Source organism: Periplaneta americana, chromosome 9, assembly GCF_040183065.1.
Source record: "Periplaneta americana isolate PAMFEO1 chromosome 9, P.americana_PAMFEO1_priV1, whole genome shotgun sequence".
NCBI classification, from domain to species: Eukaryota; Metazoa; Arthropoda; class Insecta; order Blattodea; family Blattidae; genus Periplaneta; species Periplaneta americana.
In genome coordinates this window covers 129701119-129728262 of record NC_091125.1, presented here as the reverse complement: position 1 = coordinate 129728262, position 27144 = coordinate 129701119, and the positions used below count along the sequence as shown (strand labels likewise).

The 27144-nt window shown below is 34.5% G+C and overlaps 1 protein-coding gene across 1 annotated transcript in view; it reads right to left on the bottom strand.

Annotated features, from left to right (window-relative positions):
* Positions 1–15545: 15545 nt before the first annotated feature.
* LOC138706508 (sodium/potassium-transporting ATPase subunit beta-2-like) overlaps positions 15546–27144 on the bottom strand; it is a 117909-nt gene continuing 106310 nt past the window's right edge. The window contains exons 5-7 of the mRNA XM_069835863.1: positions 22779–22883; positions 19702–19870; positions 15546–17074 (exon numbers count right to left, since the gene is read on the bottom strand). Coding sequence (XP_069691964.1) covers positions 16971–17074; positions 19702–19870; positions 22779–22883 — 378 coding nt within the window. The 3' untranslated portion in view covers positions 15546–16970. The remainder of the gene's footprint in view (positions 17075–19701; positions 19871–22778; positions 22884–27144) is intronic.

Genomic DNA, 27144 nt, shown 5'->3' with positions numbered 1-27144 from the left:
TACACATACTGTATTCATCTGACGTTGTTTACGTTGTCTACTTACAGTATTCCATTCAGTGCGCTGTCTGAGGGATGGGAACAGGAAATTACACTAAAGCAATGCAGATGGCGTAATGTGTAACGGACATGGTCGGTCCTGATATGCACGTCTGTAGACAGCAGTGTATGTGTACAAGTTGCAGTGTCCAGTCTATCAGTTCTAGTGAAATGGAGGAATACACGAGAGCGGAATATGCAGATATGATTTTCGAATACGGATGAGCCAATGGGAACAGTAGACGAGCTCACAGATTGTATCGGGACAAGTACCCACGTAGAGACATCCGGCCCATACCATCTTTCCACGACTGTTCCAAAGGTTAAGGAGGACACATGGTGCGAAATTACAATTCCATTTCCACACAACTATTTTTGCTTATAACTTTCGACTCAGTCACTTCCGGACCAGGGTTCCTTATCTCAAATTGATATATGTGCCCTTCCCCATCATCCCTAAAAGTTTGTAACACCAGCCCGGAAACACCTGTATAATGCAAATGTTAAAAGCACAATATCATACGGTTCAGAAACATGGCATTAGAAGTTAAGGACAGTAGCAAAATTACATTCTACGGAGATGGATTCCTAGCGGAAATCTGCAAGAGCATCAAGGAAGGACAAAATTAGAAATACTGTTATAAATGAAAATACAAGGATCACTTGTAGACATCAAAACAAAACAATTAAGATGGTTTGAGTATCGCTCACTTGTCTTCATTTTCGAATAATCTAATAGTGCTATCATTTACCGATAGAACGATAACATTACTTTCTTGTAGAGTTCTGGACCAAACCTGGAAATAAGATGAGTAGCTCTGAGGAAGATATATTTTTAATTGAGTTGACTTTAGAAGAAAAAATAACAGAATAAACTTCGTTTCATCCATTTCATTTATCCCTTAAATATTACCGCGATTGGAAGCCTTGCATTCGATATACTGTCATGGCTTCCTTTATTTCGATCTTGGCCCGTACGGAATTTCGTCTAGATTCCTCTGGCCAGAATTCTGGACGGAATCCGGTCATGCGGACAGATGCGATACGGCCAAGTGGGCGATGCTCCATTTAAAATCGTACAGTACAAAAAATAAAAATCCGAACGCGCCGAACGACTCCGTTCCAGTAAGTAAAATTAAAGCGGAATATATTATCATATACACAATATTCCATTACTTATTAACGTCATCCAGTCCCACCCTCCAGCTGCTTCATTCCACTTTGACAAACTAATCTGAATTGGTAACTTCCCAGGCTACCATTTTGTCCCGCTAAAATAACTTACGAAGTATTTTAGAATCAGGAAACAAGGAACTTCGATGTGCTATCCTTATCTTCAGAGAATGATACGACAGAAATTAAACCGAGGTACAACTGGCATTTTAAAACGTTTTCGTAGAAGAGTGGTTAGCCTCTGCGTCTTCCATTGTGGCGACCCGAGTTCGAGTTCCGTCTGGGACATGAAAGAATTTGTGGTAGACAAAGAGGGCGCGAGAGGTTTTTCTCGGAGTTTTCCAGTTCCTCAACACTATTACTATGTATACTTTTTGCTGGTTGAGTGGAAGAGAAGGCCTTACGGCCTTAACTCTGCCAGCTAAAATAAATCATTATTATTATTATTATTATTATTATTATTATTATTATTATTATTATTATTATTATTATTATTATTATTCTACTACCATTTTCTTCACATCATCATCATCATCATCATCATCATCATCATCATCATCATCATCATCATCATCATCATCATCATCATCATTCTACTACCATTTTCTTCACAATCACCCTCACTCTGCGAGGTCCCACGCTGAAAGTTGTACCATGTTTAATAAAGACTATTTTTTAATAATTAAATAGTAGGTACGTAACCTTAAACTCTCCGCATGAAGTTAACGCTGTCAATTAATTTCAAGTTATGCTTACCCGTTGAGTAACAACTGTATGTAAACCGATAGGATTTATGACTATTGTGACTCATGCCTACATGACACGTACAGAATTGCGCTCACGATAAGGTTGACTACTTATTCCATAGGTCGCCGGTATCCTGCTTACGTATTTTGTGTTTTCCCGTGTCTCTGTTGCTTCCTTAATATATTCGCCAGGCGAACGAATTTTCAGCACTGAATTTTTCAGTCCTGTTTCCCTACCGGTACTATTAGAGATAATGCTTGCAAATGTGCCAAGAATCCTTCTCATTCCGCCATTTACCTTATAAAGTACTTCTGTGTTTGGAAAAAAACACACACACACACGCGAACAAAAATGACGACGGTGATGAAATGCTGTTCATGAAATAATAATAATAATAATAATAATAATAATAATAATAATAATAATAATAATAATAATAATAATAATAATAATGGCTGGGTAGCTCAGTTGGTAGAGCAGCTAGCTACGGACTGGAAGGTCCGGGGTTCGATCCCAGGTGATGACAGGATTTTTTCTCTTTGCCATACTTTCAGAACGGCCCCGAGGTTCACTCAGCCTCCTATAAAATTGAGTACCGGGTCTTTCCCGGGGGTAAAAGGCGGTCAGAGCGTGGTGCCGACCACATCACCTCATTCTAGTGCTGAGGTCATAGAAAGCTCTACCTCCATGCCCCCCCAAGTGCCTTCATGGCATGTTACGGGGATACCTTTAATAATAATAATAATAATAATAATAATAATAATAATTAGTGCTGTTGAACGATCAAAATATTTAATCGATTAACTATTTGAATTTAATGGATTAATCGATAGATTATATGACTATGTCTCGTGACCAGAATATTGTACGAAATGGAACTATAAATTTGGAGATTTATCCCTTTAACAGGTGGAAAAATTCAAATATCTTGGAGTAACAGTAACAAATATAAATGACACTCTGGAGGAAATTAAACGCAGAATAAATATGGGAAATGCCTGTTATTATTCGGTTGAGAAGCTCTTGTCATCTAGTCTACTGTAAAAAAATCTGAAAGTTAGAATTTATAAAACAGTTATATTACTGGTTGTCTGTATGGCTGTGAAACTTGGACTCTCACTTTGAGAGAGGAACAGAGATTAAGGGTGTTTGGGAATAAGGTTCTTAGGAAAATATTTGGGGCTAAGAGGGATGAAGTTACAGGAGAATGGAGAAAGTTACACAATGCAGAGCTGCACACATTGTATTCTTCACCTGACATAATTAGGAACATTAAATCCAGACGTTTGAGATGGGCATGGCATGTAGCACGTATGGGCGATTCCAGAGTGTTAGTTGGGAGGCCGGAGGGAAAAAGACCTTTGGGGAGACCGAGACGTAGATGGGAAGATAATATTAAAATGGATTTGGGGGAGGTGGGATATTATGGTAGAGACTGGATTAATCTTGCTTAGGATAGGGACCAATGGTGAGCTTATGTGAGAGCGGCAATGAAACCCTGGGTCCTTAAAAGCCATAAGTAAGTAAGTAAGTAAGTAAGTAAGTGAGTGAGTAAGTAAGTAAGTAAGTAAGTAATCGAGTTGAAAAAACGTTTTAATATACTGTAATAAACAATAAATTATTGTTAATTTTAACTTGTGTTCGGTGAAAAGCATAAGTATTAAATGTTGTATATCTCTATTGTATCGTTATATTACAAAACAACTATTTTAATTACATACTAACATATTTATTATGAGGCTTATAATTTATTGTGTCAATTTCTCTGGGAACTTTTGAGACAAACATAAATAACAAAAAGTATAAAGACTTGCCTAATTAACACTGCTTCATCCATGATTTTAAACATGTGAGAGCATTCACATGCTCTGCATTAAGTGCCGTTCTACATTTAGTAATGTTTTCTGCATCACTAAACACGAAAACAACATTTTTTTCTGTCAAGCACTTCTCCACGATCGTTCAATTTAAATCCAAACGTTTCACCGAGTTTACCTCTCAAATTCTCATATGACATAATGGAGTTTACACTTTTCACAAATCACAGAAAACTCATTTTTTTTCTTTATCAAACTAAACACACAATCTTCATATACAAACTCAGTACTGAAACTGCAACTGTAAAAGTACAGCGGTCGAAACAGAAGACTGGCCCCTATTGTAATCGAATTACCAGATTTTAGAAAGAGAAAAAGGTAGTTATGCTCTCACTTGCACACAGTGTAGACATGGCTATTTTATAAGGAATGAGGGGGACGAATCCCAGAAAAGTATGTATTTCATATGCTGGGAAGATGAGCTGACAACAAGGTGGAAGTTTTCTTAGAAAACCATAAAACTTAATAAGGCCATAAGCACCAAAACAGCTGTAAGCCGCACAAACTTACATAATTAACACGAGTAAGTCCGTTAGTTTTAAATCAATTACTTAATAAGGGGTTCGCATTGTTTCGCAGAAGCAGCAAGTGTCAATAAAATTGTAGTAGCAGAAGAGACAAAATTAGTGGTGGGAATTTGGGGACTGGTGCAGCTAGTGCATTGGGTACTGGGTGAACAGACTTGTCAACAGTAAGTTTAAGCAATCTATCTCTCTGTGTTCGCAGTCATGGAGTGTATGGTAACACCATTGTGGATCTTTGTTCAAATGAAAGGAAGGCTAGCTTTACTTCTAACAGTAGTCATAGGAGCTGTAGTAATAGGCCTGCCAGTAGTAGTAATAAGGCAGTAGTAAGAACAGTAGTAGTAGCATCAACAGAAATAATAGCAGTACAGTTGTAGTAGTAGTCGTGATAGTGGTAGTAGTCGTGATAGTGGTAGCAGTAGTGACAGTGGTAGTAGTGGTGGTAGTAGTAGCAGTGGCAATGGTGGTAGTGGTAGTAGCAGTAGTAAAATAGCAGTAATAATAGCAATACTAGTAGTAACAATGGCAATAGTAATTAGGGTTTCCCCTGTCCCGATTTTGTTGGAATTGTTCCTACTTTTTTGTAACTGTCCCGTGTCCCGACACGAGTATAATGGGACGCCCAAATGTCCCTACTTTTCTGTTTTTAGGTTACAAGCCGAGTTTTATTATTGAATCTTCTTAAGGTTTTACGTCAAATAATATTTGTAATAATATTATTAGTAATATTTATTTTCTTTGTCTTTAAACTTCTACTGTTGGTCATCTTGATAAATGTTTAAATTTACAAATGGAAGAGCGAGCAACAATGGGTTCGTGTTTCTGTTTCTAAGGAATCAAGTCACTGCAGTTCGTGTTTCATTGTCACGGAGCGGTGTGAAAATTTAGTAAAGACTAGGTTGGTGGCAGTTATAAATTGCAGTCCACGTATGTTAGCTGTTAGACAGTTTCGTAAGACGCAGATATTGTTTCTGATAAAGAAAAACAACAGTGGAAGTGAATGCAGTGATAATGATAGTTATCACAGTCAAAATGATAAACGGAACAAAAAGATGAAAAGAACGTGTACATTTCGTAATAAATGGTTACAAGATAAACAGTTTAAAAATTGGTTAGCTAAATGCGATGACAAAGGAATGGCAAAATGTTTAGTGTATCCTTCTTCGTTTTTTAATAAAAAGCAAGGAAATTGGTGCGGTGAGAAAATATTTACAAAGAGAGATACATAAACTTTCTGTTGCATCAATTGCTAAAACTAAATCAATTGAAAATTTTTAGCGTGAAACATTCTCCTATTGAAAGTGAAGTTATAGCTGCTGAATTGTCGTTTGCATATCATGTAATAATACATAACCATAGCTATCTTTCTACTGATGGTGGCATTAAGTTAGCAAGTGGCATTTTCAAAGATTCGAAGTTAAGTTCAAAACTTCACTCTGGACGTACAAAATGTGAGATGCTTGTTCAAAATGTATTGGCTTCTCATTCTGTAGAATTAGTAGAGATTGACTTAAAAGATGATACTTTTTTCTCTGTTTCGACAGATGCCTAAAATAAAGGTAATATTAAGTGTTTTCCAGTCAGTATTAAATATTTTTCTGAGATTGGTGAAGTTAAAGAGAAATTACTTAGCTTTTATGATGATTCAAATGAAACAGCTGACGATATTTTTGAGAAACTGAAATCTAGTTTAGATGGACACGATTTGAAAGTTTCTAATATATCAAGTTTTGGTGCAGACAATGCAGCGGTCAACTACGGAAAACACCACTTAGTTTTTGAGAATTTCCAATCTTTAAATGATAACACAATTCAAGCTTTTGTAATTGTTACGTTATTCATAACATGACCAAAAATGCATGCAAAGTGATGAAATTTGATGTCGAGTGTCTAGTACTAAAAGTTTATAACGAATTTTCGTCTTCTAGTAAGAAAATTAATGAACTCAAAAACTTTTTTCAGTTTGTTGAACAAGAATATTCAACAATTTTAAGGCATATTCCAGTTCAGTGGTTGTCCCTATTATCAGCTCTAGAGCGTTTGCTCAAAAACTGGAATCTTATACGATCCTATTTTCTCTCTCAAGGAGAAGAAGAAACAAATCCTTTAGTATGGACTTTCATAAGAGGAGAAAACGAAACATATGAATGGTTACTTATTTCTTTTTATGCATTTCATGCATAACTATATGAATTTGTTACAACAACAATTTTACAAGTCGAAAATAAAGCAATTCAACCTACAGATGTTTATGCTATCTATCCTACATAAAAACATTCAATCTAAATTAAAAGAAGCAAATCGGACCAGGAAATATTTAGAAGAGATGCAGAACAGAGGAGTCTTCATTATTTAAATAAGTGGTTCAACTTCGAGACCTCCCCTTTTAAGAAATTCGCTGTCTTGAATCTGAAAGAAGTATTGACATTTGATAGCCTTATAGAAATTGTAAAGCCCACAGCTTTGAAGTAAATGGTGATGAATTGTATAATGAGTTCGTTGTTCTAAGAGATGTTATTGAAACTCCTAAAAACCTAGATTTACCAACTGACAAAAAAATGGGTCCATTTTTAACAAATATTAGCCCCTAACTTACTAAAAAATAGTAAACTTTGTGTTGTCTATTCCTGTCAGTAACGTGCATGTAGAAAGAGTGTTTTCTTTAATGAAAAACTTATGGACAGAAGAAAGAAACAAACTTCACATAAAATCCGTGGAAAGTGAACTTCTGGTTAAAATAAACCATAATATGAGTTGTTCCACATTTCACCAATATGCTCTACATGAGAAGCAACTTCTAAAGGCAGCTGCATCAGATATGAAGTACGTCTATAAGTTCCAACTTTTGCTTCAGCCCCATGATTTGCATACGGCATCATGTTCATACTAAGGTAAACATAATTAATTTCAATACCTTTAGAAATGTTTAATATAGTATTTGTAGTTTATTTTTAATTTAAAGTATTTAAAGTTTAATTTGTAAAATGGAATACCGGCCGCTTTAAGTATCCCGACTTTTGACCTCTTCAAGGTGGCAACCCTAGTAGTAATCATACATAAAAGTATAGAAGTAATGACAAAACTTTCAATGTGCACAGTCATCATCATAAATAAGCAACAGAAACAAAACCGATAATCTTAGATCAGAGGAAGAGCAAAAATCTCCCATGTCAATGAACTCAGTCGTCTCAGATCCACTATAATAGTTGCAAAATCTGCCTACCATAACCTATAATTTTTATATATTTTACAATAATTGCATTACTATCAACTCTCTCATATAATGTGCACGAAAGTCAGTGATGATTGGTTGTATAATTTATAGGTGGTTCAGGACCCTAAACAGAGGGGTTAGATCAACCCCTAAAATTGTTCCTAATCCCATACTGGTATAGGGTATGTGTAACTTAACACACAAAACATTGCATCACACAGGATGGTCGTTAATTACAGTAACTAAAAAATCGTACTGTAAGTACAATGAGACGAAAAGAAAACTACAGCTATTTTATGTTCATGAAGTTTCACTTCAATCCTTTCAAGTGACCTTTAAAATATTTAGTGTGTCATGGTTTCATTATTGTTGTAGGTACTAATGATGATTAGTAGATAAATATTAAAGTACCTAATAATTTTTTACATGGTGTTTATTGAATTATTGTGTCCAATGTCAAAAAAAGAATATTCAGCTCAAGACCTAGTTCAGTTGAAACCCCTAGGGAGAACAGAGCAACCCCTAGTGCTGTCTGCTAGTTACGGCCCTGAGGTGGTTGCAGTTATGTCTATAAATTATACATCATGAAAACGGTCTTCAGATCGTGAAATATATATTTAATCCTAGCAGGTTGAAATAGGTAACGAAATATGAAGAAGGGGTCTTTTTGGAATGAAATTACAAATAAAATGTAAATACAGTACCGGTAGTGGTTCTCAAACATATTAGCACTGTGGACCTCCTTTCTATAGATCAATATTTTTAGGAACCTCTTCAAATGGAAATGGGTGATTCCAGAACATAGCATACAAATTCCAGGAAATCATTCCAAAAATGATCCTCCATACATTCTTAAGTTAGATTCCATGGAACTACTCTGCAATACATATAAGGATCGCCTTCAAATTTATATAGATGGATCTCTAAATCCTAATAATGGGACATCAGGAGCAGGGTATTATATTCCAAAATATCAAGAAAGTTATTTCATACCATGTTCATCCTCCTCCAGTCTTGACACTGAATTGCTAGCTATTGATGCTGCTCTTCAGTGTGTTACTCAAATTTCTGAAAAATCTATTTCTTACTTACCAACTCCAAGGGGGCTATATTTAATATAATGAAATATGTACCAAACCTATATGCACATAGAATTATTCCAATTCAGGAACAACTAAGTAAACTAAAAGAACTCCAAAAGGAAATAACATTTCAATGGATACCTAGTCATTGTGGTATATCTGGAAACGAGAAAGTCGATAATATTACAAAACAGGCAACATATTTGCAATACAATAGCGCAACAAGTCGATCTTCCTCCATTTCGGTGAGATTGGGAGTCTCCATACTGACAAAGGGATTTTAATCCACATATTCTTAGAATTAGGAACCAGAAATAATTTCTGAATGCATTTCACAGTCCTTAAGTGGTATGCACTTATGTCTTACTTCGTCAAGAAGATCTTGTTCAGAGATAAATATAAACTCCTGAAGTACCGGATTTTGTTTCCCCAATCAGTTCGTCCACACTGCATTTTCTTTATTGAAGCTTCAATCTTGTTCTCACTTAGAAACCATCCATAAATACTTCTATTTTTAGGTCCAAATTAAGTCCATTAACATAAAAGAAAATTTCTGCAAAATATGTTACTTTGCACAACCATGAAAAATCCCACAGCTTGTCACTCATTTTGAATTTCTCATTTTTCCTATTCAAATCCAAGACAAAAGTGTTTATAAGTTGTACCAACAACGGCAAATGCACTTGTGACATTATTGCCACATTACAAAATTAAAAATCCCTCTGAAGGAAAAAAACAATTCCCTATCCAGAATATTCGCAGATCCACAGACTGAGCTTCAGGGACCCCTAGGGGTTCACAAACCCCACTTTGAAAACCACTGGTATACAGGATCAGCTGTTATCAGGTTGAATGCCGACTGCCACCACCATTTACAATACATAGCTTAACAGCTCTGTTTGTGAAAATGCTAAGCTAGATGTATGAGCATGGGAGAAGAGTGAGAATTCCGGTCATCAACTGGGTGGCAGAGCAGTTGTCACACCTTGCTAAACTGAATGAAAACGACTGTTGTGTCACTTTTAAGTGAATCACTGCTTAGAAAGAGCTCATTAAAATGTTATTGGGAGAAGAAACAATTCAATTAAAAGAATACTGGTACCGGTATAATAAAAATGGTGGTTGCACAAACTTGCAACCAGGCCAGAAATCGTCAATTTAAACTAGAGAGGAATGCTGTGATACAAAAAATGGGAGATCATGCATTTTCTGATTTTAATTGAAATAGTCAGAAATATAAAAGTGCCAGTACTGTATAATTTTATTTATTAAGAACAAACTGTTCAATTTCTATGTATATAATTAACGACTTAAGTCATATAATTTTTATGGTGGCAATTTATCAGAAAAATCTATATGGAAGACGTGTTAAAAATATGCAATGTAAATAAAAGCAAGTGTAGCTTAGGTACGAGCAGTGAAACTTTGAGGTTAAGTGATATACCAAAAAAACTGACGTTTATAGGACAATTCACCATAAAATATTGTAAAATTATTATATTTTATGAATAGTTAAAATATTTGTAATGATATGTATAATATACCTACCAGTATTCAATATTATAATTATACACATTCCTATTATACTGAAGAAACACATACTATTCCATGTTCATCATTAGACTATGATACCAGTACTAAAAATCATATTAAAAGGAACAAAGGACACACAATTATATATTAGAAGAATCTATCAGGTACGGTAAATCATTTTTAATAATTGAAAGTTCCTACTGTTTAGGTGAGGGGTTTGGACTTTTTTCCATTGCTGGTTGTCACAATCAAAAATTAAGATACAACGTTTCGAAGGGTGGTTCTCTCACCCCTAAACATTAATGATCCACCATTGCTTTCCAACCCCTCATTTAGATCAACGAAAGTTCCTACTATTAACACACATGTACACCAAAAATGCTTCTAAGAAATTATTAGAATCAATTAAATTCTTACATTAACAGTAGACATAGGCTACATCTCTTCTTGTGAGTGCTGAAAAACAAGTTTGTAACATGAATTTCGAGTATGGTATCACACGAAATAAGAACAACTCTCATACATCGTGGAGAACCAATTTTCAAAATTAGATTTTATAAATATGAACTTAAAATTATCAGAAAATGGAAAATGGCTATTATAAATTTTATTTACTATAGATTTCAAGAGAGTGTTAGTTGGGAGACCGGAGGGAAAAAGACCTTTAGGGAGGCCGAGACGTAGATGGGAGGATAATATTAAAATGGATTTGAGGGAGGTGGGGTATGATGATAGAGACTGGCTTAATCTTGCACAGGATAGGGACCGATGGCGGGCTTATGTGAGGGCGGCAATGAACCTTCGGGTTCCTTAAAAGCCATTTGTAAGTAAGTATAGATTTCAAGGAATTAATTACGGAGGCGTCCACGCCTGTGGAGTAACGGTTAGCACGTCTAGCCGCAAAACCAGGTGGCCCGGGTTTGATTCCCGGTCGGGGCAAGTTACCTGGTTGAGGTTTTTTCCGGGGTTTTCCCTCAACCTAATACGAGCAAATGCTGGGTAACTTACGGTGTTGGACCCCGGACTCATTTCACCGGCATTATCACCTTCATCTCATTCAGACGCTAAATAACCAAAGCTGTTGATAAAGCTTCATAAAATAACCTAATAAAAATAAAATTACGGAGGCAAGTTTCTCTGAGGAAAAAAGTCGGTTACGAATTCGAAGATGATAAATAATCATTATTACACATTAACTTACTGCTTTTAAGTACAACAATACAACTTTATTCTTCTAAAGACAATGCGTGTCTGGCATGATTAACAAAAGAACATTTTTCTAAGGACATTTCAGGCAAATTAAAACATAGACATTACATCTTATTCGTGCCTGGCAGAAAAAACAAAAGAACATTATTTTCATAATACTGTACGTAATAATAATTCGGCGAATTCAAAGATTTTGGATATTGGTACCGGTATCACATGGAATAAGTCCCGCGCCGTGATGTCATGGTCTAAGGCATCCTGTCTAGGACTTGCGTTACGGAATGCACGCTGGTTCGAGTCCTCATGGGGGATGAAATTTTCTCATGAAATTTCGGCCAGTGTATGGGACCAGTGCCCACCCAGCATCGTGATGCACTTGGGAAGGTATGATAGGTAGCGAAATCCGGTTACGCAAACCAGCTATAATGGCTGGAGGGCTCATTGTGCTAACCACACGATATCTCCATTCTGGTTGGATGATCGTCCACCTCTGCTTTGGCATGTGGCCGTGAGGCCAGCAGCCAGCTGGTCGGTCTTGGCCCTTCGTGGGCTATAGTGCTACGAATTATTATTGCATGGATTATGTTTGAATAAGTATATGTACCAGTAGCTATTAAAAGATTACCAATATGGGTATTTCACAAATTTGTGTCTGAAAAGGAAAATAAAAGAACATCATTCCTCTAAAGAACATTGAGATGTTTTAAAAAACTGAGATTTATGAAATCCTTTGGATTGCGTGAAACATCTTTATTCTTGGTCTGAGATTTTAAGCATGTAATGCTAGATTTAAGCATTTTACTTATTTATGTATCAAGGATATGATGTTGATAATAATTAAGCACTGAGGGCAACAAATTTGCTAAATAGAGGGCCTGTGGCCCGAGATTTTGTAAGTTGCCCCTGTTGTGAGGCGTATTAATTATTATTAATTCCCGAGTTATATACAATAATTCTGTGGTGTTCGGTCAGAACATGATAACTCCAAAAAAGCTGTTTTAATATACAAGCATTTCTATTTTCACTTTTCCTTTAAAACTCACAATTCTAGTTTACATACAAATGTGAATGAAAATAACATAGATTAGGGCAACGTTAAATTGTATGCCATGGTCATGCTTCTGTAGTTTCTAAGTAGCCTAACGGTAAGTGTAGATAGCAGGAAATGGCTATTTTGGAGTTACCATGTTCTGACCAAACACCACAGAATTTATGTCTTACTTCTTTACTAGAAAAGGAAATAAATATTAATGTCACATTAATTTGATAAATGTTTGTCAATTTTATATACGTCAGAGTCAACAGTGAAGTTACTAATGAAATGGTAACTAGGAAGTTTGTTATTAAATAAACTCAGTTTCAGAAATTCTGTAAATTGAAAAAATTACTCTCTTGCAATTATCTGTAACCATGTAATTTCTATTTCAATTCCACTAAAGACTAATTCGTGTTTCATTATATTCATTTCTGTATTTTGTTCAGTTTCAGAAGTTGTGTAAATTGAAAACATTACTCTCTTGCAATAACCATGGCAAACTTTATAGGTTCGCGGGCATGTTATAAATCCCTAATGCCCGAGCGGACATAATGTACTTCCTTATACCGGGTGAACGAGAAAAACGCCACCAAAGCTGAGGAAAATTAGTCGCTGGAGTGCCACTACCTGCTCCCGGGTTTATGGTACTGTTATTCTCGGACTAGATCCTGCGCAACTAGTTCACAAGGTCTATTTGAATGATTAACAGAAATCTAGCAATAATTCATAATTTTTTTTAACCATTATTGTGCGCAGTAATAATGAGTCCGCCAATTTATTCAGACATGTGCAACAATCGAGAGAATATTCTCGGACTATCAGACCCCGCGCAACGAAATATTGCAGAAAGCAGTTTTCAGTTTTGTGCTAAGTCCCGAGTGTGAAAGTTGTGTCATGAGGTACAGTACAGAACAAGGCACTTTTATGTGAAATACTTTCGCAAAAAAAGTCTTCGTGGAGAAGCTGTCGCCGTAAGTTCCGTCGTCAATTTTCGGATTCCCCTGTGTCGCATAAAACAACAATTACCAACTTCGTAAAGAAGTTCAAAGAGACAGGATCGGTATAAAATAAGAAGCCTCGTGTGAATAAACGTCTATTAACAGAGGAGAAATTGGACGAAATAGGTTTTCTGTTAGAGCAAAGCCCTCACAAATCTTTGCACTGTTTAGCACAAGTAGGAGTGTCCAAAACATCTGTTCAACTTGCCACTAAACTATTAAAGTTAAAATCATACAAAACCCATGTAGTGTACCAGCTTTTGGCCCCTGACGACGCAGCTAGGATGAATACAGAAGGCCACTATTTCCAGCATTTACAAGAATGAGGTAAGCTGTTATCTTTTTATCGTACCGCATATTACTATCACGCTTTTTCAGTAGGAATAGAGGGGCAGAGAAGGCCTGACGGCCTTATCTCTACCAGGTTAAATAAATAAATACTAATACTAATACTCCTATAGCATGCAGGGGTCGCTAGACTTTCGGTTAAGCGGTGGCATTTCGTCTTGTCCACCCGGTATATTTCGTATCCACAGAGTAAAACTACTACTATAATGCATAAGTAAGACATAAAATAAATAATACTACACGCAGGATGATCACGAGGCACGAAATTCATTTTACACATCTCTTTGTACGGCACTACGACGAGTTACGTCAGAATTTACAGAAAAACCTTTCATGTCAAAATGTTACAATTTTTCTTGTAACTCGAGTATTAACGTTACGTCAAAAAATTAAATAGGTATTACATACATTACACTTCGGGTCTGATGAGGAAGAAAAAGAACATTGATATGCATTATAGTGTATGATGAAACAAGTTTATAATGTTATACTTTATGTCACAAGTCAATGTTTAGAGAACAAGCAAAGCGAGTTCCTTAATTTTGACGAGTGCAATAACTGTGTAATATTATAAACGTGTTTCATACATTATTTTTCGTACGACAGCATTATAAAACTATTAGTAAATAAATAATATCAAATTTATAATGATCGGTAGTTTGAAGATGGTTTATGAAGAAAGGGGTTGCTATGACAACAATGATGTATTATACCACAGTAAATCATTCATTACCGATATATCAACTTTATGGCGCATAAGTTATGCGGTTATAATTGAAGTCATGACGTTTTAGTTGGCGTAATAATAATTTTTGCATGATCGTGTTTTTTGTTGTATTTACAGCTATTGTTGAACGTTAGAATTCCTAAACAGAAACCTGTTGCTAGGGAAACCATTCCTCATAACATAAAACTATACTGAAATAGACCCATTACAATGCACTTATTGTTACTTAGTTACCATTACAGTATAGTTTTGCGAAGGCTTTGGAATAATATTGCTCTAAATTTTCAATGTAAAATATATTGTGCTTGCAATTTTAAAAAATACAATCGTGCAAAAAATGTTGTACAATACACGTTTGTGAAGTGCACTACAAAATCTCGAAAACTGAAAAACTCGCTCTGCTGGTTTTCAAACTTTTCCTCGATTTTGTAGAAAGCACTTTCCAACCTTGTATTGTAATATACTATTACGGCACTGGTACAATAATGTAGCATATTATGCACGATTTTCACCAACAATAGAGACTGTTTAAAATGCTGGAGTACAAAATAATATTACGAGTATTACATAATTCAGCTCTAGCGAGGTAAACATAAGAACATCAGTCCTATAAAGAAGACTGAAATGTACCTACTGTACTGGTATTCAAAAGAAAGACTATACACATTACATAAATTCTAGTCTAGCGAGGAAAATAAAATAATATAATTCCTGTAAAGAAAAGTGAGACTATTAAAAATATTATTTATATTACACAAATTCGGGTCTGGTGAGGAAAGCAAAAGATAATACCTCTATAGAACATTAAAATGTGTTAAAATATTATGGGTACCGTATTACATAAATTCTGGTCTAGCAAGGAAAATAAAATACCGTAATATAATTCCTCTAAAGAAAAGTTAGACTATTAAAAACATTATTTATATTAAACAAATTCGGGTCTGGTGAGGAAAGCAAAAGATAATTCCTCTATAGAACATTTAAATGCGTTAAAATATTATGGGTACAGTACAGCATTACATAAAATAAAATAACAACATTCCTCTAAAGAACATTTATTGCTTCTCTTAAAAGAAATTATACATCTTAATGACATAGAACATTGGAATTAAATATTATCCATGAATATTTAAAATTTACATAAAAGAAACAATGTAACAACTTTTCTTTTATTTAATCACGTGAAACATTCTATCTCCTTGTACTATCTACTATCTTTTAACTGTACTATTAGACAGTGCGTACTGTTTATCATGATGGTGAACATATTAACATTGAGTCGACATGTAAAATAATTATGAATGGCTTGTGCACTTTTTTTTTCGATCACATGACTATTAGATGAAGCCCAAGCCCAATCCCTGTTGGACCCTCGACGTGTAAGTCCTGACCCTTTCCCATAATACTGTGTGTGAATCAAGTACTGTTCTTTGCAACGGTTAAGTATTATAGGCCATGACTTTACCATGATTTACGATGAAGGAGGGTGAGCATGACAACGTATTAAACATACTTACTTCTCTTTTAAAGCAAAGCATAAGGGATGCAATGCACAGCTGTATGCTTTTAGAGTGCGACAGATTTGTCACACATTTTACTGTTGCTAGGTGAGTTTTTAGCGTTCACAAACACACGTGTTCACTACCCTCTTCAGCAGTGTGTTTCTTTAAAATATCTCGTTATAATCTATGCATTTACATCACTGAAATATTCGACCCTAAAATAAGGATCATACTTTGTGGGTCATAAATATAACCCTCAACACCAGTTTGTTTTTCTAACATCTTCATTTCATCTCTTTATTTTATTTGTTAGCTACATTAACTTATATCAACTCAGCTAAAACGTCATTGCCGAAAACAAGTCAACAATGATGAACTTAGCTGTAGTTCACAGGTGACACAATTTAATTGTCATCAAAGTCCGTTTGTTTATCTTAGGCAGCACAAACTCAATACTGTATATAACATCACTATATTACAATCAACAAACTCGTAAACAGTTGCTTATGAAGCAATAAATATGAAGTTATGAGTGGGCATGGTATTTACAAATCACCGTATAAAATGAAATGATATCTGTGAATACATATACCTAGGGAAAAATATGGTACCTCACTGCTTGCAAAAATTTATTTCTAAAAGTGGGACAGAAACGTGACTGTAACATATAAAACTGATGTTTTAAACGTCAGAATTCTCATAAAGATACCTGTTCTGTCGAGCGTTAACATCAATAAACAAAGTGTAAATTTTCAACAACCCAAAAGCTGATTTATCTCCTATTCAAAACTAGAGTATTATTTACCGTACTACAGTAAGTACTAGCGAATTTGAGTTTAAGTTCTAGAGCATCGTGCTTGGATCTCAGTCCTTCCCTGCTTGCCGGCCCCAACTCCTTCATTCAACAACCCAAATTCTGGCAGTTTCAATCTTCAAGTTCCAAGTTCCTCTTGCAAAACGCGTTAGTCGACCATCAACTCAAAATGTACGGAACCTCGCCTCTCTGCACGATCATGGATGATGTTGTGAGCCCAGGCCTTGCATTCAATGTTGATCAACACACCGGCTGCAAACATTTTTCACGTCTTTACACATACTACACACAATCAAACAACATCACTATACCAATAATCATGCACAGCTATTGTTTGGGAATAAAATTATTTTTAAATGAAACAGAATCATCTAGAAGTTAAAATTTATTTGCTTTGTTGTCACGTTTCTAAAGACATTGATATTAATGAATTGAATACTATTATAGTCACAATCATGCCATGGTATGAAAGAAAAATTTCACAACCTCGAACAGGAATCGAACTGCGACTTCCTGTACTCCGGTCAGGTGCTCTACCAACTGGGCTATCGAGTTCGTCTCACGCCAAAGGCTCGAAATTCTCCTCTCATACTGGCGACTCTGTTATAGAGTACTGTCCATAGCATCTGATCTAGTTAGCACTGCTTATGGTTGGAAAGAAACAATCAAATCCTAGATAAACAAATCCTAGATAGTCCTGTTTCTTTCCACCCATAAGCAGTGCTGACTAGATCAGACGCTATGGACAGTACTCTATAACAGAGTCGCCAGTATGAGAGGAGAATTTCGAGCCTTTGGGGTGAGACGAACTCGATAGCTCAGTGGTAGAGCGCCTGACCGGAGTACAGGAAGTCGCAATGTTCAATTCCCGCTCGAGGTTGAGAAATTTTTCTTTCATACCATGGCATGATTGTGACTATAATAGTATTCAATCATTAATATGTCACATCAACGGACGTATATACGTCATCCAACATCGTAAGATGAAGATTACATTGATATTAATAAAAAGTGGCATAAAATACGATATCCATACAAACAGTAAGGAAATGGAATAAAAGGAAAAAAGAAAAAAACAGTTGGCTGTTTATAACATAACATGCGTAAATACGGGATTATTGGTGTCCTGAACACAATTCATATGGGACAAATTTTTTAGGCCTCAAATACGGGAAACCTGACAAATTTATCTAGAATTTGGCACATGTACTGAAAAACCAGAAATGTCCCTTTATAAATACCTACATAAAGATACGTACTGGTACACATAATCGAAGAAGCTCGAAAATCCTGAGTTATGTCAAATATCTTAAAAATGCGTGAAATGTAGGATAAAAGTGTTATTAAAAAAGCAGCATGCAGCGGATTTACATGAGCTTCTGTCAATACCAGAATTTTGCTGTAATTATTTGAAACACATATTATAAGATTTTTTTATAATTGAAACACACTAGATTTCATGGTACACATGTGCCTCTAGCTGATATATGTAACAATTCCTTATCAACAGGAATCTTTCGAGAATATTTAAAAATAGCAGAAGTCCATCCTGTCTTTACAAAACGTGTAACAAACGAAACACGGAAAATTATAGACCAATATCATTGCTCTCAGTATTATAAAAAATCTTAGAAAAAATCATGTATAACAGGCTAGTTTCTTTTTTTGAATCGCAAATTTTTGTTCAAACTTTCAATTTGGCTTTCAGAAGAATCAGACAATAAACAATGCTCTCTTTTCCTTCTTTGAAAATCCTCTTGAAGAAAAAGATAAGAAAGAAAACAGTCTTGATCTTTTTATAGACCTCAGTAAAGCCTTTGACATGGTAAACCATGATCTATTAATAGCTAAGTTAGAGTCGTATGGTATAAAAGGCCTAGCAGGTAATTGGTTTAAATCATATCTTGACAGTCGAAAACAGTTTGTAGAAATAAACACAATATGTTCGACTTCCACCCCTATGAAACATGGTGTTCTGCAGGGCTCAATTCTTGGACCAGTACTTTTCTTGTTATACATCAATCATCTCCCAGATCTACCTTTTGCTAAGACAGTTTTGTTTGGTGATGATAGAAATATGTTCTAATGATAAAAATGAGTTAGTAAGTAAAGTCAATCAGAGCAATGGCTACCTCCAAAACTGGCTTCAGCAAAATAAGTTACAATTGAATGTTAGTAAGACTTTTATGTACAATTTAACAATAGCGGCGATCAAAATTCTACTCCTATTAAAATCAATGGTAAAGACATATTGGAAATTAAAAATACAATCCTAGGCATCTGGATTGATTCTGCTTTAACCTGAAACTATCATGTTGAGAAAATGATATAAAAACTAAACATCTATATATATGCTTTCAGAATTTTAAGCAAAACAACCTCTAATGAAATTTTCAGATCTATGTATAAAAATAAATTATGTTTTATTTAATGACGCTCACAACTGCCGAGATTATATCAGCATCGCTAGTGTGCTGGATTTTGTCCCTGATGACTTCTTTTATATGCCAGTAAATCTACTGACATGAGCTTGTCACTTGAACTCAAAGCTTTGATGTTTCACGAACTCCAGAAACACTTTTCAATTTAGCCATGAAATCAGCAGCTGCACTATTTAGTTAGGATATCTTGTCCAACATCTTCAAAGTCTGAATCCTTCGCCAACTACACAAATGTATGGTACATACAAAAATGAAATTCTTGATTATTTGAGAAACAGATTATTCCTCGTGCAGTTGACTTCGTGACTGAGCAGTGCTTTGTTGTGATTGAATTTTAATTTGTACTGTACCAACTTACACCATATCACAGATCTATCTTTTGTCAGCACAAAAAGTAATCTAGTACCAGTATTGTTCAAAGCTAAGAAGTGAACTTACTGGTCGGCCTTTCGAACCACACAGCCACCAACGGGCTGAGATACCCTTCTTTGTTTGTGAATGGGAAGAAGTAACCAGGGAATCCTCGTCGAGGGATGTACTGGATAGGCCCTATGTTTTCCACGTCTGCGGGGTTCTCTCCTTCACAGCTCACCCACACAGTGTTCAACTGTAAGAGATAACGTTATTATGAATCAAAACATCTATAGAGAGTTGGAGTTGCCAACTATTTCTGTAAAAATGAAGGAAGTCAAGGAATCAACAAAAATTCACTTAAACAATCAATATAATACACGGTGTTCCATTTACACCGCCCACATTTTAATTAATAATTACTAACAAGGTATGCCAGTGATACTAAAAGAAACTCAAAGAATTTTTATTTAATAAATTTGAAGTTGTTTATTCACTCACTATGTTGCTCCACAATCACATAAAGCAAAATGGCGACTCTGCAGCAGTGCGCACAATCTGTATTCTGGTATGCAGAGACAAAATAATCACTTATCACCAGAGAGAATATGGAGGAGATGCACCTGATGGGAAAACGTTGAACTGCCAGGATGCTTGGTGAATTGATTTATGCGGGCTTATCTGATATCCCGATCGAAGTTCTTCACCTTCTCTTCTGAAACACGTCAACGAGAATCTCTGGATTGTTTTTTTAACACTTCCAGTCGCCAGAAACTTCTCACACATGTCTTAATGGTTTTCTCATCAGGTGCTTCTCCTCCATATTCTCTCCAGTAATTTCTTTGCACTGTAATCATTGATTTTGTCTCTGCATATCAGAATATGGATTGTGCACACTGCTGCAGAGTCGCCATTTTGCTTTATGCGATTATGGCGCAACATAGTGAGTGAACAATCAACTTTAAATTCATTAAATAAAAATTCTTTGAGTTTCTCTTTCTTTTAGTACCACTTGCATTCCATAATTTGGTGTACCTTGTTAGCAATGATTAATTAAAATGTGGGAGGTTTGAATGGAACACTGTGTACATTAAGAATTAGCATAGTTCTACATTATAGAGGAAACTTCAGATTACAGTAGTGGGATTATTCGGTCTATAGACTGTAGGTTACGTCTCTTTTTCTCCCTCTCTTTAACTTTCAATGCAAATGATAGCTCTTGTGGCACAAAAAAGCACCACTTATATTAAGTTTACTAGCCGTACCCGTCCGCTCCGCTGCACCCGTTAGAAATAAATATAAAGTAATTACAGAATTAAAATAGGACATTTGATCCAGGGAACATTCGTGTTTGATAGAAGGATAAATCGTTTATTATGTTACTTCAATTGTATTAAAGAAATTAAAATGCGATCATTTTGATCCAGAGACCACTCATTTGGTCATAAAAATTATTTTAGGAAATACAGGAAACGAATGCCTATCAAGTTTTCTGTGCATAAGAAGCTATTTTAATCTTACCTTATCTTATCTTCACTCAGAAGTTACTGTAATAACATTATAGCATTATGTCCATCTAGAGAAATTACACTTTCTAATGGTGAATTAATAATTAATTATACAAATCGGTTAATTTAGCTTCCGATATTACTCCATACAAACACAGAAACATTCTCTGTAGGCTATGTTTCATAGCTTTCGATTGTTGTTGTCCAAGGCCCCTTATAGACGAAGTCATTTGTTTTTTTACTTCATTACACCGCCTTAGATGGCGTTATTATTGTAATTTTGAAACTCATCTATCTCATTAAATATCAGTCCTATCAAAATTTTGCATGGAATAAAACTTATCGGAAATTATTTTTAAAGAAACGTTTGTTATGTAATATTTTTCACGAAAATTAATAATAAGGGAGATATTTCGATTTATTTAATTCAAGCCCCCTTATAACCCCCTTTTTAAATAAAATATTTTGAATGCCATATAGCCTAAATTCTAAGTTACAACGAACTTAATTTATATTCCAATTTTCATATAAATCGGTTCAGCTATTATCACGTGAAAAGATAACAAACATCCAGACAGACAGACAGACATACAAACAAACATTTCAAAAAAGAGATTTTCGGTTTCAGGGCGGTTAATTATATATGTTAGGACCAATTATTTTTTAAAAATAGAAAATTACCAGAAAAATTTCGGCTACAGATTTATTATTAGTATAGATTACAAGTAGGCCTACCTATTACGATTTCAACGTAGAACAGTAGACTACATGCTTTGAATGAATTGTAGAAAAAAATTTGTTGTGTGCTGGGACTAATTTCAGAATGTCGCTTCATATGAAGAGAAAATATATTGCATACCCTTCATTAATTATTTCTGTTATCTTAGATCCATACTCTCTAGTTGTAAACCGAGACAAAAATGAAACACTCAAGCCAACACTTCCGAAACTGGGTGACATGTCGTTTGTGCTTGTGTATTCACTTAAATCAACTACCATGTATATTTATATTAGTAGACCAGATTCTAACAGTAATATAAAAATTATGTGGCTTAAAAATTCAGAATGAGAAAATTGGGTACTAAGTTGTTGGCAGATTGTGGAATAAGTAAATTTACTAGTTACCTACTCAATTTGATTATTTATGTCTTTTTCGAAAATCCATGCAGTATGTGATAATTTACAAGAATTGTACTTTTAAGATTAAAATAGGCTTAACTTACTCCACATTTATAAACTCTTAAGAAATAAAAAACGGACTAGTTAATGATTTTTCTCAAATGAAACCAAGACAATATCCTTTGCTAGGTTTGTGATTGTTACCGGTACCTGTTATAAATAAAGAGTACCGGTACCGGTACGGTAATTTCTGTTAATTGAAATTAAAATTTCTTCATCAGTAAAATTGTATGTGTTCATTTGTTCGCACCTACATCATATTAACAGCATCATCACTAACGAACAGCATACATACATTATATAGTGTTCTGTCCAAGGGCAGATCTTTCACTGCAAACCCAGCATTCTTAGGTTCTTATACTCTGTTCAGAATTGTTATAATTATTTCCACTTAAAATTAATTGTAATTCTGAAAGACAATGTGACAGCTAGAAGAGAAATCTATAATAAGAGATAGTAATGAAAACAAGATCTTACTTCATGAGGGTTTTGTATGTTCTTGATGTGTGTCTGGAGATCTGATGGCATTTTATCAGGAAGGCTATTTGTCTCATTGTAGTACTCAGGAATCCAGTTATAGATCTGCAAAATAATTATAATCATTTGGTTAAAGTGATGCAATGTAAATTCATTAATGATAAATGTACCCTGTTACAAATGTTCACTTATTGCATGGAATCCATAGAAAAATGTGTTTGAGTGTCAATCAAATGTCGTAATGGCTTTCATAAGCCATAAATTTTGTATGAAATAGGAAGCTCAGCTTCTTTCCTGGGTTTGAAACTGCGACAGTTGGATCCAGAGGTAAGCACTTTTTTCTTAACACTATCAGGAAAGACGTGCTATGTAAATAACACTCGTAATGGACAATTTTTTAAGATCAGTAATTTGCAACAAACAATATTTTAAAATAATATGTACCGGTACATATTTACATCCCAGTATAAGATAATTACAACTAGAACAATAAAATTAACTCTTGCAAAAGTATGTTTAAAGTTTCAAATATTAATACTAGGTACTATATTAATACAGATTTTCAATGTTCATGTTCTTCATTGAAACTCAAGGCCAGTTTGGCAGATATAGGCCTACAGTAGATCTTGGTACTACAAATATGCACAATATTAATATCATAATTAAAATGATCTGCATAGGCATGTGGAAAATTTAACAATATTCCAATGTAAAAATTTTCAATACCATACCGGCACTTCACGAGAAGAAATTAAAAGATAGTGTTGTAATAAAAATTAATTCAAATCATCTATATACAATTTTCTCTATCGTGGATATCATTATTCCATATATCTACAAAAGTAGATAAAGAAATAGCACACAGAATACTGATTTTATTTTGCCGCATTTATATTCAATGTAATTTATCCAATTTTATACATAATTGTTCTGTATCCTGAAGTTGCGTGTCTTGTTGTGGGGTCTATGGAAGTTAAGTAAATGAAATGGAAATGAAGCTTACATACACGGAGCTTTGTTAAGTGCATTCTGATAAATATAATAATTTATCTAATAATGTGTATCTACATTTTTGCTTCTTCTTCCTGTTCTGTGATAGATGTCTACAGAAAGTAAACGATATAAGCTGCCATACATATAAGTTGTAATAGGCATAATCAAGTAAACAAATAAGCTCTAACAATGTTTTGTTTCAATTTTAATAGTTTAGAAGAAAAAAGTATTTTCAAGCACTAAGATGTTTCTATGAAAGTTAATAACAGTCACCTGAGCAGGGTCATGGGGCATTAACAAATAGCCAACAGAATTGACTTTAAGAATTTATAACACAACGATTTTGTGCCACAGAATTTAATAATGTTACTTCGCAATATGGACGTTACACAGAGGTTTACCACAGGGATCAGTTCTTAGCGCAACTTTATTCAATATTTAATTCAATGATCTCCCCAAAACTGTGGAAAAGGATGGAATGAAAACTGTGTTATTTGCTGATGATTTAGTCATTTGAATCTATAAACCAAGAAGGCTAAATGCTCAGTTACAAATTACTGCCCAAAATTCACCAACACAACTAAAAACTTGGTGTGTAGAACATTTAATCAGGGGCGTATTTTGCGGGCTACCGGGGCTACCGGCGGTAGCCCAAGGAAATTACAAAAGAAAAAGTTTATAATATAACATAATGTAATAATTTTGTATTATTAGTTTTACCATAGTAATTAAAATTAAAGTAATTGTTAGATATATTTTGTGTAATAATAGGGTCAGCGGTAGCCCAAACCCTTTAACCAGTATACGCCACTGCATTTAATGACCATAAACACCGACAAAACGACATGCGGTATGAAATATCCTTACTTAGCAAGAAAGAGATGATGCTACATAACTTCATAATATGACAAAAAAAGCCTGTCTACGACTAATGCTATATTTTTGATAATAAACTATCATAGAAGAACCACATGAATAATATTACAGAGAAGTGAACAATAAGACTTTCAATTCTAGAAAGACTGGCAGGGAAAAAGTAAAGACATACCGGTATGAAATGTACCTATATCAAATTATCCAATAGTTTGAAGAAGTATGGATAATATCAACCAAACCCCAATCTCAATAAACAAAATTTATTTAAAAATCTGGCCCTAAGATAAGGTTACCAGACATCCCTGTTTCCCCAGGACAGTCCCTGAATTTTTCTTTCAGTCCCTGGACAAAATTCGTCCCTGGAATGTCCCCAGATTTAATAATTTTTTTCCTACATATCCCCGGATTTTCATTGTTAATTATTAATATGATTTAAACTTTAGGGCATCTTTAGAAGAAATGGCTTTTATTTCACAACAGAATTCTTAGTGTGACTCGCGAATTTTACGAAAATAATGTTTAATATCCCAGTGTTTGGGTTATTCATTCACAAGATAAGATATCTATGAAATGTACTTATATTGCTGAGATCTGCTCTAGAAAGAGCAAAATTTGAAGAGACAGTCCATTATTTTTCTCCAAATGTAGATGGATTTGATCTGGATGAAGATAATTTATTTGATGAAATATCTTGCTTGAAGAAATATGTGACTTCAGAGAAAATGACATAGTGGAATGAAAAAAATGCTATTCATTGCTCAAAATGGAGTGGAATTTTTAATTTTTTTTCCTGAGAAAATGATTCCCTATGCACAACTCCAGAAGTTGACTGAACCATCTCTGTGTCCTGAAAGTAATGCTTCAGTGGAGAGAGTTTCTTCAATAAACATGTTGTGAACATCCCAAAAATCCAGAATGGGTTTAGAAATTGTTATTGTTTTCTAATGCCAGGCGTTTGACAATAAAGCCATTTGACCTCTTGCACTCCAATATTTTTCAAAGATATTATCATGGTCAGCCACTGAAGCACAGATTTTGAGGTGTTGTTTAGAAATTGTTAGTGCCATGTTTGCATCTTAACTAACTTCAACATCACTATCAGGAAATTACTGAAAAACTGGGATCTAGGAAAGACTTGCTTAAAAAAAATTTATTCCTTGGGGGGGAGGAGGCGAAAGTATTTTAGTGTATAAATACATTTGTGTACTGGTATTTTAATTCTTTAAATTGCGTAAAAACAATATAAGTGAATGGAAAATTAAAGATATATTAAAAGTATTTTTTTATATGTCGATATCTGTTCCTGGAAATTGTCAAAAAGAATTGGAGAACCTTATCCTAAGATTAATAAATTACTGGAGCAGTAAAAATAACTCCAATCGTAGTTATGTAGATTATTACGAATACTCGTAATTTAATTGAGGAACCAAAAGAACACACATTGATACAGGAGCAATATGAAAAACTAATTAGATTGCCATATAGAGGAAAGAATTGGTATAATATTATGCAAACTATGAATAGATTAAAAAAAAACAGAACAATTTTATAGTTTGTATGATTTGAGGCTTTCTCGACGTTGGTTCGCTAATATGTTTTTGTGGGATATCAGCCGAGTTAAGATTTTGGAATGCTCCAAGCTTTCGACTGCTATCTCTGCAGCCATCATCCCTGAAGATGGCTGCAGAGATAGCAGTCGAAAGCTTGGAGCATTCCAAAATCTTAACTCGGCTGATATCCCGCGAAAACATATTAGCGAATTTTATAGTTAGTACAGGAAATTAAAAAAGACTCAAGTATCCCTCAAAGGGAAGAACATTTATTAATAAAAGACAGCCCATTAAATAACATTCATATTATAGAACACACTTTAACCTTCAGGGATGATGTTAAAAAATCTGAAAAAGATAAACTAGTTTTGAACACTCTGACTATGGAAACAATTGGGCCAAGATATCTATATAAGGAGTGGTTACAAATTTACACAGATGGGTCCCCTGTATCACATTCAAGAGAAGCAAGAGCTGGAGGTACATGTCCTCTCTATTCACCTTACCATTCTGTAGGAGACTATATAACAAATTATGAAGGAGAAGTTACTGCTATTTATATAACTTTGCAAAACCTCTTATACAGATAAATTTCAAAATGCTGTCATATTATCAGATTCAAGGGCAGTCATACAAGCTATAATCAGTACTGTCGTGGTAATTTTTCTCTTGACCATACGCCCTACCCCTTGTTTTCTCCCTTAAAATATATTTTACTCTCTTCTCTCTATCTCTCCGACTGTCATTTAATATATATATTTTTTTTAATTAAAGAAGTAAAGAAATTGAAGACATTATTACAAAAAACAGCCCTAGTCATTTTAATGAAATTGAGTTAAGGACACATTTGCTATTATTTCAAATGTTTACAGACTCCAAAAATGATACATGTCAGGTGCAATAACCACAAGGATAAACACCAGTTGTATGGAAACAGCTGACATGTG